Source organism: Glossina fuscipes, unplaced genomic scaffold (genome assembly GCF_014805625.2).
Source record: "Glossina fuscipes isolate IAEA_lab_2018 unplaced genomic scaffold, Yale_Gfus_2 113, whole genome shotgun sequence".
Taxonomy (NCBI): Eukaryota; Metazoa; Arthropoda; class Insecta; order Diptera; family Glossinidae; genus Glossina; species Glossina fuscipes.
Genome location: NW_023998456.1, coordinates 949,127 through 962,993, shown reverse-complemented (window position 1 = coordinate 962,993; position 13,867 = coordinate 949,127). Strand labels below are relative to the sequence as shown.

The following is a 13,867-nucleotide window of genomic DNA, read 5'->3' as shown; positions in this document are numbered from 1 at the left end:
ATATATATATATATATATATATATATATATATGTATATATATATGTATAATTGTTACTACACATACAACATTCATTTAGCAGGCATAAAGTCGAAACACGTGAACACCAAAATGCGAAAAGGTCTTGGCCTTAAGAGCGTTTTTTACCATTTTTTAAGAGCACGAAACGAAGCGTTACAGATCAATGCAAGACTTTGTTATGTTTTCCTAAAATTGCGCAACAGAATCTGCAACAATTAACATACATTGTAAGTAAAATGCTAAGCATCTCTAAAATGTTAATGATAGAACATAGTTATCATTCTCTCATCATTATAAGTGCTTAAGACGAAGAATGTTTCTGACTGCGTTAGCAAGTAAAGAGAAAAGTTACAGATGTCAAGACGGTAAATAATTGTTACTGTTATTATTTAAATAAACTGTTTATTCCGTGAATATAAACAAGACATTCCACATGAGCGTGCCAAGCAAAATAAAAAAAAGCGAATCTTCCTTTAAGATTGTTTCAATAAGTTGTTCTTATTCTTCTTATGTCATCTATCAGGGAATCAAATAAAATATGAATTTTAAATGCCACTACTTTCGGAATCTTCAAAGCCCCGCGAAGGGAACATTTGAACGAAATTAGCTTAAAAAAATTGTAAAATTTTAATTCAACGCCCAACAATCAGAGACATCGTAACGTATGCTTATAATTTTGCTTAGCATAAAGTACTGAGACTTTTACTACTAAAAGGTTTTTCGCAAACTTACTCCTCTTCCCCTGGTCATCCTTGCGATATTAATAGAAACTTACATTTGAAGTTTAATGTAATTGCCTTCAAGATGATAACACAACAAGATGATAACACAGAATATTTAGTAGCTTTTGAAATTTACTCAGAGAGCAAAACTAATTCAAAACACATGGACTGAAAAACTTAAATAAACACCGCGATGAATATGCGTCAAAAAGTATTTCGAAAATTTAAAGTAAATATTGAGTATTTCTCTTTCAATATTTATCTATTACATTCAAAATATGCCAAGAGATAAGACCGCTTGCTTCGCGGTTTTAGTTTTAATCAAAAGTTTTAATCAAAATTTCAAAATTTATTGCACATTTCAAGCTAAACATTTTAAATTTTTGCTTGCTGTCCTTTATTGTCAAGCTTAAACAAGTAGAAGTGCTACAGTGGGCCACGACTTACCATTAAATACCCTACACCATCTCGCATAATGCTAATGTTATTCATGTAACGACTTTTCAAAATAAAGCTTTAGACGGAATGCATCAAAATATAACATAAATTGCGACCTGTCAGTTCAACACAAAAAGGACAAAAGATAGACGGACGAATAGATGGACAGACAGGCAGACAGCCAAGCTTAGATCGTTGCAAAACCTGATTCTGAATCGATCGGTTTATTAAACCGATGTAGTGCTATCGCAAGTCCTTCTGGATATTTCAAACATTCGCACAAACTTAATATACCCTGATTTCGTAACAGATGTAGAGTATAAAAATATTGAAGAAGAAGAGAAAAATTTTAAAGAAATATTATTCATTTTTTTTTAATTGAATTTCATTGAATGAATTGGTTTATGTTCGCTCTTACCTCTCTTGCCATTACGACATGTCTCAACGTAACCCGCGTAAAGGGTCGGCCATTTGATTATCTCCTCTCGATTCGTTAACAGATTCGACAATAAAAGCATCAAAACTTATTAATGCAATGCAGCTGCGAATATTTTGAATTATTTGATTTCTCAGTTTATTATTACATCAAAAATTGCAATAGAAGAGATTAACTCGTAAAAATCATACGTTAAGGTGCTTCTTCTTGCTTCATTTCATGTTTGTTTTATCACAGCCGTCACTTGATTATATGTAATATAAGTTATTACTATACACTTTTGTTGTGCGATGTTCATTTCTTTAATTTCCTTTACGTTTTACTTTATTCATATATCTTCATATCTTTCATTTCTATGTCAATTTTGTTAGTTCATTACTTACTGTTTTAGTCGTTGTATATTTTACGGTATGCGTACAAGCATGAAAGCAATATAACGGTAGAGCAATACGCCCGAAGTTAGCCGCTCTTATTCAGTTCCGTTTTCCATTTTATTTTGATTTTTCATTTTATATTTCTTTAGCTCTCGTATCCACAAAAAACGATAGAACGCGCATCAGATTTTCTCGACACATTTGACCTTCTATTCTCAGTAGGAATTTAGTAAAAAAAAAAATAATAATAATAATAAAATAAAATAATATAATTTATATATTTTAAATTTTCAACAACCCGTCACTTAGTATACATACATACGTACACATACACACGCATACATATATTTATACTGAAGCATAAAAAAAAAATTAACTAACGTGTCCTGTAATACCGATTAAATTCTAAAACAACATACACACACACTACGTCGTTTCATACTATATGTTGACACTATGTGTTGCATTGAACATTAAAATTATGCGAATCTATCGATGAACAATTAATTAAAAGAAAAGAGAAAAAAAAAAATAGACATAACAAATATAGGAAAAAATATAAACGGCATGAAGAACTTTTCTTTTTTTTCCTATTTACTCACTTATTAAATTTTGAGTGGGGAAAGCAATTGTTATACAAATGTTCTTCTATTTGTTCTTTTTTTTTTTTTAATTTCAACTTATTTTAAACTAATCGAACAAAACATGTAAAAGAATATAATAACGATTTCATTTAACTATTCATCTTATGAATGATCTCTGTTGATGAGTTTTTTTTTTTTTCCATACATATATTTTCTTCTTTTTTCTTTTTTTAACATTCAAACAAATGGTTCAATGTTCGTTATTAGAAAAGCTTTATTTAAAGACACTTCTGTTCGAATCACTTTGAAATTAAACAGTTTTACAATTTTAGATGTTCGAATCAAGTTTGTTTTATAAATTTTTATATATCGAAATATAGATAGAAAATTTTTATTTCGTGTAAAAGAAAGCGAGACACCCTTTTCTACTTTTTCATCTTCGTCAAGATGAAAAATTACATTCCTCCACCCGCAAATGGACCAAAATGTAAATAACGGTAACGATGGTGGTAGTTTGCAAGAGGTTCAGGATTGCCATACTCTCATAATTCTACGAATTGTTATTGTGCATTTCAATCTGTCAATTTCATTCATAATTTTATTTATTTGATCTGCTAACATATCGCTTATCGTATTTGTCGTACGTGCATGCCCATCACCCAACGGCAAGAGGATGTATTCATTTGGTCAAAACACTTGCGACGCCCAAAAAGAAGCTCCACAGACTCCACAAAGTATATATATATTTTTCATCAGCATCAAATTTTGAATGGATTTAAGCATATCCGTCTGTCCGCGTATATTGCCCGTTGTTAACACCCGCCTGGCCGCAAAAATTAAGTTATCAACTTCAAATTTGGCGGAAACATTAAAACATTAAAAGTTCGTGCGCGCAGATTGATATTGAAAACGGACCAAACCGGTCGAAGGTTACGCCTACAGTACCACGTAAACTGGAAAGCTTGTTTCTGCGCGAAATGCAATCACTCTATGTTAGTCTGTCCATCTGTCCGTTTGCCAAACTATGTAGTATTTGTGGTACAAGTTCTCGCATTCGCAAGACAGAAAATATCGTCCGCAATTTTACAAAAGAGTTTAAAACTGGTCCAACCACGTCCAAGAGCACGCCTACAGCGTCCACACGACTGTACACCTGTAAAACTGAGAACACATTTACTTTCCGTGTCTTTTGCTCCTTGCTCAAAAACTACAAATTTACATTTTTCCTTTTTTCAAATCTTTCATAGGACAGCGGTGATGGCTATAAAGGATTCGGTCGCAACTGAATAAAGTTTTCTCACTTGTCTACAATAAGTTCTTTTTACGCAACAAACAATAGGAAAAACAAAGTTCCCTTCAATTCTTAAGCACATCAGTTTCAGTTCCAGTTCACATGGTGATCATAGAGACATTTAAAGGCATTTTGGATTGAAAATTGATCCGACTTAACCAGACACTGTGTACAACGCGTTGCCGATCACTGCTAAAGTTAGTCTGATCCAAACCACTTTACCGGATAGAGAGTTCCCCGCAACTAATTCTTAAATTATTGCGGGCTAATGCACACATAAATCATTTTTTCAACGAACAAGCAGACCACTCATTATTTCACTAAAATAAAATTGAAACATATAAAACACAAAGTGACAAACGTTTGACTGGAATTCCGACAACATTTACGGACCCTATTATAACTATGGGCACTGATGGTGTAGGTACAATGATAAAAATTGCTCAAGTGCAATTACAGTACATTGCAATAGAATTAGTTAATTATTGTTGGCGTCACTGACGCCTCAACGTTTTTTAATCGAAAGCATTTTCGCTTGGGCATTTCTTGGAGCCTATGTATATTAGAAATTCTAAGAAATGGGGATAATCCAAAATGCGAATCTATTTCACCATTGAATTTGTGGCTGTTAACTTCACTACAATTTTTTTAAATCTTTTGCAAGTCACCACAGGAATGAATCAGCATTTTCAACAATATTCTGATATCGAGGAGATTAAGAATTTACCCCAAGGTCTCGAAAAGATACAAATAACTTGGGCTCAATAGATAACTAAAGATTTTAACAAAGTTTTCTCAGAAAAAAGAGCAACAATCATCCACGTTTGCATCTTAATAAATTGCAATACTTAAAATTGTTCAATGAGAATCTACGCATATCCTGGCTAGATAAAATTGATAAACGTTACTCTTGGTTAAAAAGACTTTTATTGAATTTCGAAAAGAAGCTTGGTGCAGTTTATACAGCAGGCTGAGAAGTTTCTAAACGACTAACAGTCGAATTTTGCCGCTTAACTAGGAGACAATTACCGCAAGTTATGAGCAAAGGAGTTAATGTGCCTGCTATTGTTTGCAATTAATATAACCCTAACGGCAATGGCTTTAAGAGACATTCGCGGGTGTAGCTCCGGACATCATTAACGAGAGTCACAACATAGCACCACAGCCAATTAAAGTGGCTGCACAGCAACAAATGTACTTACGTTTATTTTATATAATGTTATATGAATTCAACAGTTCTTTATTTAATTTATTTAAACATAAATAAATACGTTATTTGCACTTCAGTGCGATTTACACAAAACTTGGCAATTTCAGTTTCTCTTACAGATTTTCTTCCAAACTCTTTCTAAACATAATCTTTTATTTTTTGTAAATGACCGTTATCCACTATTTGGTACGTGTCAATTTACGTAAAGTATTGCTGTATCTAACATTTTTGTGTAGAAACAAAGATGCCTTCAAAAATACAACGCTACACAATAATGTGAACGCGTAAAAACAGAGATGTTAAAATGTTAAAGGCGGTGTTAAGAAAGCGGACCAAAAAAGCAAAAGCCGTCGGCAAAACGGTGATGTAGGTTTCTTAATTTATTCAATTTCACAAATTCTACAATTTATTCAGTATCTAATGTTTCTTTATTCTTTTTTATAAATGTATGTTTTCATATAAAATTTCTGAATTTCTTTCATTTTACAATATTTTTTGTTAATAAATGTATGTTTTCATATAAAATTTCTTAATTTCTTTTATTTTACAAGTCAGCTTAGAATTAAACCGTCATAATTTTTAAACAACGCCCTCGCTAAATTCCCTGTTGAAAGGCAAGGCACAGAGACGCTTATAATAAATAAATAGTTAAAAGCCCAACTTAACAACTTAAATGTTAACGCTAATCAGCTATGTTAAACGCGCAACTTAACAGACCAGAGGGATTCAACAAAAGAACGGATCGAAAAACCGAAATATGTGAAAATCGAGTAAAAAAGAACCGTATAAAAAATGCATATATATATACATATGTATATAAATTTCTGCAATAATGCAAGGTCATTTACAATTGATAAATTCCTTTCTCGTTTACTTTAATTAATTTTTAACAGGTACCACCCAAAAAATATACATGTTTTCATTTATTCCATTATTCAACGAAATTAACGAATAGTAAACTAATACGATCACACAAGCCAGTGCATAATTATTCATACAATTTCTATTTGGCAACGCCCAAATTTATTTATGCGTCTGAAGACGTAAAGACAACAATTAATTTTTGCATGCATTCACAATAATCTTTCCTTTATTACTAAATAAACAAAGCAGTCATATTCACTATTTTTATAATTTAATCTTCGCAAAAATTCCAGCCAGCCTTTGGAGTTGATTCATTTGCATATATTTAGTCATTTAGTAACAACAAATCATTCAGAGTCACATTGTATCTCATCAAGTGTTTGTTAATCCATGAATCTACTCTGGAAATAAACTCTGGAGAAAGTTCTTCTTTAAAGCCGCCAACTTTGCCTTTGCGAACAAAACTGCAAATGAAAAAAAAAATCATTTTCACGAAAATGTCCATTTAAATATGTATGTGTTTATCATACGCACCTGTGATCTTCATAAGGTAACCTATGTTTAGCACGCACTTGCTCAATTTCCCAAATATGATTTGTTTTAGTATTGGCTATAAAAATACTCGCAAAAACAAGCGAAAATTAATAATGTGTCTTAAGCATAAGATTTTATTATATTTAAAATTTAAACCATCTTAAAAAATGAATAAAAAAAAGATTAAATCGATGTAATTGATCTTGATATGAATAACAAGAACAGAGGTTACAGCAGATCACATAATGCGATTATTGCAAACAGCTAATGAGACGTACGTGTACATTGGTACATTATTATCCTACACCAAATACACTGAAGAAAAGATATCATACTTAAAGAGAACATTCATTTTAACTCGAGGTGTAAATTTCGAATAATTTTATACTCTACATTACTTATGGTACAGGTATGGTGTATTAAGTGTGTGTGTACATATATAACACCCAGAGGAAGTTGAGATAGAAGGATTACTTATAATACCGTACGATTCAGAATGGCATTTCTTTGATTCTAGTTTGTCTGCCTTGTATCCTTGTGTTCAAACTATAGTCCGCGGTTTTGAGATATTTTGGCTAAATTTGTTAAATCGACGCTGTTTTGGCCTAAGAACGCTGTTGAAAACGGTTGGAATCAGATCACTTTTTCAATCACTCCCCCTTTGACGCCCTATCATGATATGGTATTGCAAGAATTTCAAAACAAAAATCGTCGACTAATAGGGTTGCGACGTTCTAAATTGGCGGGGAAACCTTGCGAGGAGATGGTGCAATTTTTTGAGCATCTTCCATATAAACGTTCCTACGAAAAACGAATGTTTATATAGTGGCAACAGATAATTTTCAATATTTCATGTTGAAAATCTGCTCAAAACGGGAAATTGGAAAGGAAATCAACCTTACCGAATTTGGACTACATAGTTCTCTCTTTCGGAAACCGCCCTCTATGACGATTCTAATGAAAAACAGGCCTCTATATGGTAAAAATATCTAATTTTTGATATTTTATAATGAATATTGATTCAGGGGGGCCTTTTGACATTTGTAAAAACTTATTTGTATCAAGTTTGCATCAAGTAGATTTTTTTTTTGAAATCATCCTGTACAAGAATTGCCATAAAATATGACTCTTGCTTGCTAAAAAGGTCTAATTTTTAATATTTTATAATGGAAATAGGTTCATAGTAGCAATGCAGCGTAAAAGTCAACCGTAGGGAATTGGAATTTCTTAGACTATGGCGATAAAGTCTGGTTGCAACCTTTTATGACGGTAGCAATTGAAAAATAAGTCTTTGTGAAGTATATTAAGTTTGCTAAATTTGGGTCAAGTTAGTTGACATTTTGAGCAAACACTAATGAAAATAAGGAATTTCATAAGTAGTATGGCTTTACCTAAAAATAAGGTGTTATTATTAGGGAAATGACTATATGAGGCGAAATGGAGTAGCGTATTTAATAGCCGTCTTACCCGACTATAGTGTTCTTACGTGTTTTTAATGATATAATTGAACTTTCAATTATCAAAAGTTAAGTGTTTCAAGGTTGTCAAAATTAAAGTAAAATAAATTACCTTTCATTTCTTCGAACGACAAATGCTTTAACATTTGATGCATTTGTTCCTCACTTATGGACCGGTCTAAAAACTGGCAAATATCTTCAATAATTTGTCGGAGATTAATTTTCATACGTTCAAAACTGGTGTAATAAAGCCAAGGTTGCGAACGAAGAAAATAAAATTCTGTAACATGATCAAAATCACATTCCGTCTCGCGGCTTTCGATTTTCTCTGTCAAAAACTGTTCCAAAGTCTTGTCCATATTAAACCCCATGCTGCGGCCGAAATAGTACTGAGAAATGAGGGCATCCTTCGGATCTCGATAGACGTAAATCAACTTTATAAGCCGCAGTAGACAACGTTTTCACTAAGAGTTACTAAATAGTATATAATGATCGTATTCGTACCTTGGGTAGTTTAGACCAAAGTTGTGCCGGTAATAACGGCAAAGGCAAATGTGACTTTATGAGACGAGGCGACGTTAGCATTTCTACCGGTCTCAAGGCGGTTTTCAAGTCTTCATTAACTATGTATTCGAATCTGATACCATTTTTTAGTATGTAGAATAAAGTTTGTGAGAATGTGTGAGAGATTATATGTTTTCAATTATATTTACTCTAGAAAAGGTGTGCGAATTTCTAAATGTTCACTCTTTGCAGCATTAAAATCAAAATTATTTATGACCAACCATAATAACTCTTGCATCCAAGTTGTCCCACATTTTGGTAAAGTCACCAACCAAACATCATCATTTTTCACAAACATATTATGCACCAAACACAAAAAGTCTCTTCTACCCTTTACACAATAACATTTTCGTTCTTTCCAATCCTTATCTAATAGATCTTTTGGATAACTTTCTGGTACAAACTGCTCAAATTCCATTATTTATGCAATGCGAGTAAATGAATTGATTGAAAAACCGCTGATGCTTACTCACACAACTGAATTATTAACAAAGAGTAGAACAATACTAAAATTTTCCTTTTGTTTACTTTAGTTTTTATTTTACACTGATTGCATCTAGAGGCTATAATCTTATCAATGGCACGAAAAGATTTCAAATACATATCTCTGAAAAATGGGATGTTCAGCATAAAATAAACATCACAACTGCTTCAATAATCATAATAGTAATTCAAAGATAATAACTTCTCTAATATTTTATGACTGTAGAGAAGTAAGACTGTCGATTTTTTTAAACTGTTTTAATGGTAAAAGCATTCACTCGCTCTAATCATAAAATCTACATTTCGAATTATAACATGGACTTAAGAGGGAAGTCACAACGAGGCGTTATTCTTATTGTCGGATGGAGACTGCCACTTTCCCGAACTTTTACACAAGAGTACATGGGAAATTGGCAAATCATATGTCGCCAAACTTGTTTCATATGTTTCTTAAACCATTACTAGTTTTGAAATTTTCACTTCTTTCTTGTTATTACCAGAATGTTTTCAATTATTTTATTGCTTTCATTAAGCCGAGTTAGCGAATCAGCCTCTGTCACATTGTTAAGAGTCTGGCAACAATATTTGACGGTAATGCTATCGATCAAAACACGTTACGGTTAAGAAGAAGAATTTTGTAAAATAAATGAGAAAGGAATTTATTAATTGTGAATGACTACGCGTTTTTATACAAGTTTTGCTTAAAATAATAATTAATTGTAGCAACAAAAACATATTACAATATTCCAGTTTAAAATGGCTGACGATTTTGAACCCCTAGAGCCGAACTTAAAAAACATTATTGAACAGACGTCTCTAAAATGGATATTCGTTGGTGGAAAGGGCGGTGTTGGCAAAACAACGTGCAGGTAGACTGAAATTCATTTATATATCCGTATTGTAAAAGTGACTCTCCCCATCTTAAAATATACAGTTGTAGCCTGGCGGTTCAAATGGCGAAAGTAAGGCAATCAGTACTAATTATATCTACAGATCCGGCTCATAATATATCCGATGCTTTTGATCAAAAATTTACAAAAGTACCAACAAAAGTAAGTTTCTTTAAATTATTTGAACTTCTTTTTATATGTACGTATTACCAATTTCAGATCAACGGTTTTCCCAACCTTTACGCCATGGAAATTGATCCAAATGCTGGTCTAAATGAATTACCGGATGAGTACTTCGAAGGTGACAGCGAAGCCATGCGTTTAAGCAAAGGCGTCTTACATGAAGTGGTAGGAGCTTTGCCAGGTATCGACGAGGCAATGAGCTATGCTGAAGTTATGAAGTAAGTTCAACAGTTAAATAATATCATCGTATCACCACGGTTTGTTAAACCGTACACCAACGTGTACACTGAAAATATAAGTTAGCTTTCGTGAAGACATCTGCGCATGTTTCACAATTAAATGGAATAGGATTGACAACTTTCATTAAAAACGGACCACCGACTCAATTTTTCTTAGACTAAGGGACTCAGAAATTAAATTGCACAGAGCTTTATTAAAAATTCGGAGGTTCTTTTGTTATTATATTATAATCGCCTTTCTTTTCTGACTTTTCAATAGTAACTAATATCTAACATAAAGGCACACTCACAACCGGTACAGATTTGAGTTGCAAGTGAAGCCCTCAGCCATATAAGCAACCGATAATAGCAGTTAAATTTCTAATCTATAATATATTATATCCATAATATAATATATAAACCCTTTTGTAAAAACATTACAGGATTTGTGATTAAGTGGCTGATCATATGATGGGTGTTTTATCAATTGAGTAGCGTATATTCGTTCTCATTTGTTATACATGCATTGTAGAACTTTATAAAATAAGCGTATATTCGTTCTCATTTGTTATGCATGTATTTTAGAACTTTATAAAATAAGCGTATATTCGTTCTCATTTGTTATGCATGCATTGTAGAACTTTATAAAATAAGCGTATATTCGTTCTCATTTGTTATGCATGTATCGTAGAACTTTATAAAATAAGCGCAAATTTTCAGTGTGTCATTCTTTATTTGTTCCAAATAAATTCAAGAAATGTCAGCCCAATCTTGCGGGCCAATGCACACAACAATAAAACTGTTTGTCCCCAAGCTGCATTAATTTCTGACCAGTCTACTGTACTTTTGTCCCTCTATCTGCCAGCCCGTCCGTCCAATGTCTGCCCATATAAATTTGTGTTCAAGCTCTAGATCGCAATAGGCACGGTAAAACTCTACGACCGATTTTGATTTATCTATAAATTCATTGATATTTCGCCAGCGTATATAACCTTTATCAATAAGTTCCTGAACAGATGTCGGTACTCCTGAGGTCGCATTATCAAAACAACTATAACAAGATTAAGTTTTTTTTTTTTTTATATTGAACATTTACCATATATTCGTACAATCGGTTTTGCTAAAAATGAGTGCAAAGTGTTTCATAAAAAATATATTTTTTTTATATTATCTCATAGGATTTACACTTATATATATATATATGTATATATATAAATTTCTTCACTTTTTTTATACAGATTAGTCAAGGCAATGAATTTTTCCGTGGTCATTTTTGACACAGCTCCAACAGGTCATACTTTGCGATTGTTATCATTTCCGCAGGCGGTAGAAAAGGGTTTGGGAAAACTGTTAAGATTAAAAATGAAAATCGCTCCATTTTTAACACAATTTGGTAGTTTACTGGGTATGCCAGTCAACGCGGATTCTCTTTCACAAAAGTTGGATGAAATGCTTAAAATAATACGGCAAGTCAACGAACAATTCAGGGATCCCGTGAGTAAATTACCTATTTTATTAATAGTACAAAAATGTTGAATTTTATTATCAATTGTTTATAATACGTTTCTGTACACTTTACAGGATCAAACAACTTTTGTATGTGTTTGCATAGCTGAATTCTTCTCTTTGTACGAAACCGAACGTTTAGTTCAAGAATTGACCAAATGTGGAATTGATACCCACAATATTGTCGTAAATCAGCTCCTTTTCAAAAAATTAGATCAACAACCGTGCGCTATGTGCGCCTCTAGATACAAGGTACATTCATTAAAATATTGATTCATATATATATTGTGTATGTAACAAACGTTTTCTGATTTCTTTTAGATTCAAGAAAAGTACTTGGATCAAATTGCTGACCTTTACGAAGACTTTCACGTTACGAAACTTCCGCTGTTGGAGAAAGAAGTGCGCGGAGCAGACAATATAAAAAAGTTTTCCGAGAATCTTATAACATCTTATAGCCCTAATTAATAAACGTTTATAACTCTTCAAACGATAGAAATTGAAATTTTTTGAAGTATTTTGAAAAGCTATTCCTTTATAGTAACAAGTAAGAGTCACAATTAAATAAAGAACAAAACTTTATTTAAATATATATATTTTCCTTAAGAAAAAGTCATGTTAGTTATATTTTACAAAAAAATTCTAAGCAATTCATGCTAAACCTTGTTCTAGGAGTTGTTGTTGTTGTTCTAGTAGTATCAAAAATCTGAAATAGTAACTTATTTAAAAAAAGGTGCAGATCGTAAGTTAGCTTAATGATTTGAACTTAATATGTGAAAAGAAAGCAAATCGAAGTTTGGGAAAAAAATTATATAGTATAGTAGGATGAATAAAAAGTGAAAATGATCGAATGTATTTTCCGCAAACGCCTGAACGCAAACAACCTTAATTTAATCTCGCATCGATGACTTTTTTGCAAAGACCTGTTGAATGATTGAGAACGAATATGCGTTTATTCTCTAAAGAGCAGCAATACATGTAAAGAAATTTATTCAAACATTCTCAATTGTATGGAATTTGTATTTTCTAATTCCTAAGGGCAAAAAACGACAATTGCTTTTAAATAGATTCTGTTCAATGTACATAGCGATTACGGAAAGGGGATCATGCCAAACGTGCATACTCAAGATTGGTCTCACTAAGCTCAAGTACAGGTTTTTGTAAGGTGTTGGACCCCGAGCTCTTTTGTCAACCATTTAATAAAACTAAGCTTCATTTGTAGATAATTATATGTGCAACTTAAAACAAGAGAAAAAGCCTATGGTCAAGTAAAAGCTCTAAATCCATGAACGAGTCCACATTTTCCAATTCCTATGGACCGATGCAGTAATTAGTAGCGAATGGAGTCCTAATTGCGAAAGAAAGTTTCTTGCATATTTTAAAATTTAATTTCATAAAATTTTAGAAAGTAATTAAAACGTATGGCATGCCGAACACAAAGCTTTGTCACCTTTTAGAGCTTGTTTTGGTACATCACACCAATAATAGATATAGATGTTTGTACCATCTGGCGTGCGTCCGGCGGCAAACGTTGAAGACCTTAAGAATATTTTTCTTTTTAGCTCCTAAACGTCATATATCATTTATTTTCCCTTAAACGCATTCTGATTAGTTTTATTAAGTTTTTAGAGACCTGCCGTTTGATTTTCGCATATTTTTGAATATTTGGTGTTCATTTTTGCATACATTCGTACAGATGGTTTGAGTAAATTTGCAATCTTTCATTTAAATGTACGAATCTTTGATAGTCGTTGTATATTTACGTTTCTCCCACACCTACGTATTTTTCGGTCTAAATTTTGATTACGTCACGTTTCTTATTTAACCGTTCCTTCCCCACATTGGAAAAAATATTTTGCATGGCCACCACTGTCAATCTAACAAATAATTCGAGGGAAAGCTATTCAAAACTGAAAGGGCATCAAAAAATTCTGTAAAAGTTTTTCTTCTTCGTTCAATATATATTTTTTTATTGAAAAAAGTGCTCTTACAAAATTAACATATTTGAAAAAGTCGAAAGTTTGTAAATTTTCCTTTCGAACTGGAAAGGAAAACTAATTTCTAACAAAATCCAACACATAAGCGTAAGCAG

At 32.3% G+C, this 13,867-nt stretch overlaps 3 protein-coding genes across 4 annotated transcripts in view; 1 reads left to right on the top strand and 2 right to left on the bottom strand.

Annotated features, from left to right (window-relative positions):
• LOC119639717 overlaps positions 1-2,973 on the bottom strand; it is a 24,299-nt gene extending 21,326 nt beyond the window's left edge. The window contains exons 1-3 of one of the 2 annotated variants that reach the window (XM_038037328.1): positions 2,594-2,973; positions 2,373-2,480; positions 1,600-2,200 (exon numbers count right to left, since the gene is read on the bottom strand). In XM_038037328.1, coding sequence (XP_037893256.1) covers positions 1,600-1,611 — 12 coding nt within the window. In that variant the 5' untranslated portion in view covers positions 1,612-2,200; positions 2,373-2,480; positions 2,594-2,973. The remainder of the gene's footprint in view (positions 1-1,599; positions 2,201-2,372; positions 2,481-2,593) is intronic. The other variant, XM_038037327.1, reaches the window with a different exon arrangement.
• A 3,218-nt stretch (positions 2,974-6,191) lies between these two features.
• LOC119639767 (luciferin sulfotransferase) lies at positions 6,192-9,251 on the bottom strand. Its single transcript, XM_038037410.1, has 5 exons — positions 8,645-9,251; positions 8,436-8,568; positions 8,044-8,365; positions 6,475-6,550; positions 6,192-6,404 (listed from the first exon to the last, which is right to left on the bottom strand). Exons 1-5 carry the CDS (start codon positions 8,911-8,913, stop codon positions 6,266-6,268), a joined length of 939 nt encoding a protein of 312 aa, XP_037893338.1. The 5' UTR covers positions 8,914-9,251; the 3' UTR covers positions 6,192-6,265.
• On the top strand, positions 6,388-12,260 carry LOC119639765 (ATPase ASNA1 homolog). Its single transcript, XM_038037409.1, has 7 exons — positions 6,388-6,490; positions 9,729-9,847; positions 9,913-10,030; positions 10,088-10,269; positions 11,508-11,763; positions 11,851-12,027; positions 12,097-12,260. Exons 1-7 carry the CDS (start codon positions 6,452-6,454, stop codon positions 12,241-12,243), a joined length of 1,038 nt encoding a protein of 345 aa, XP_037893337.1. The 5' UTR covers positions 6,388-6,451; the 3' UTR covers positions 12,244-12,260.
• The last annotated feature ends 1,607 nt before the right edge of the window (positions 12,261-13,867 follow it).

Excerpts from the sequence above, each read along its gene's own strand:
- LOC119639765 (XM_038037409.1), top strand. The coding sequence starts at position 6,452 with ATGTATGTGTTTATCATACGCACCTGTGATCTTCATAAG. Across the intron at positions 11,764-11,850 it reads ACGAACAATTCAGGGATCCC|GATCAAACAACTTTTGTATG; the intron begins GTGAGTAAATTA and ends TACACTTTACAG. Across the intron at positions 12,028-12,096 it reads TGTGCGCCTCTAGATACAAG|ATTCAAGAAAAGTACTTGGA; the intron begins GTACATTCATTA and ends GATTTCTTTTAG.
- LOC119639767 (XM_038037410.1), bottom strand. The coding sequence starts at position 8,913 with ATGGAATTTGAGCAGTTTGTACCAGAAAGTTATCCAAAAGATCTATTA. Across the intron at positions 8,569-8,644 it reads ATTCGCACACCTTTTCTAGA|ATTCGAATACATAGTTAATG; the intron begins GTAAATATAATT and ends AAATGGTATCAG. Across the intron at positions 8,366-8,435 it reads TTTGGTCTAAACTACCCAAG|TTGATTTACGTCTATCGAGA; the intron begins GTACGAATACGA and ends CGGCTTATAAAG.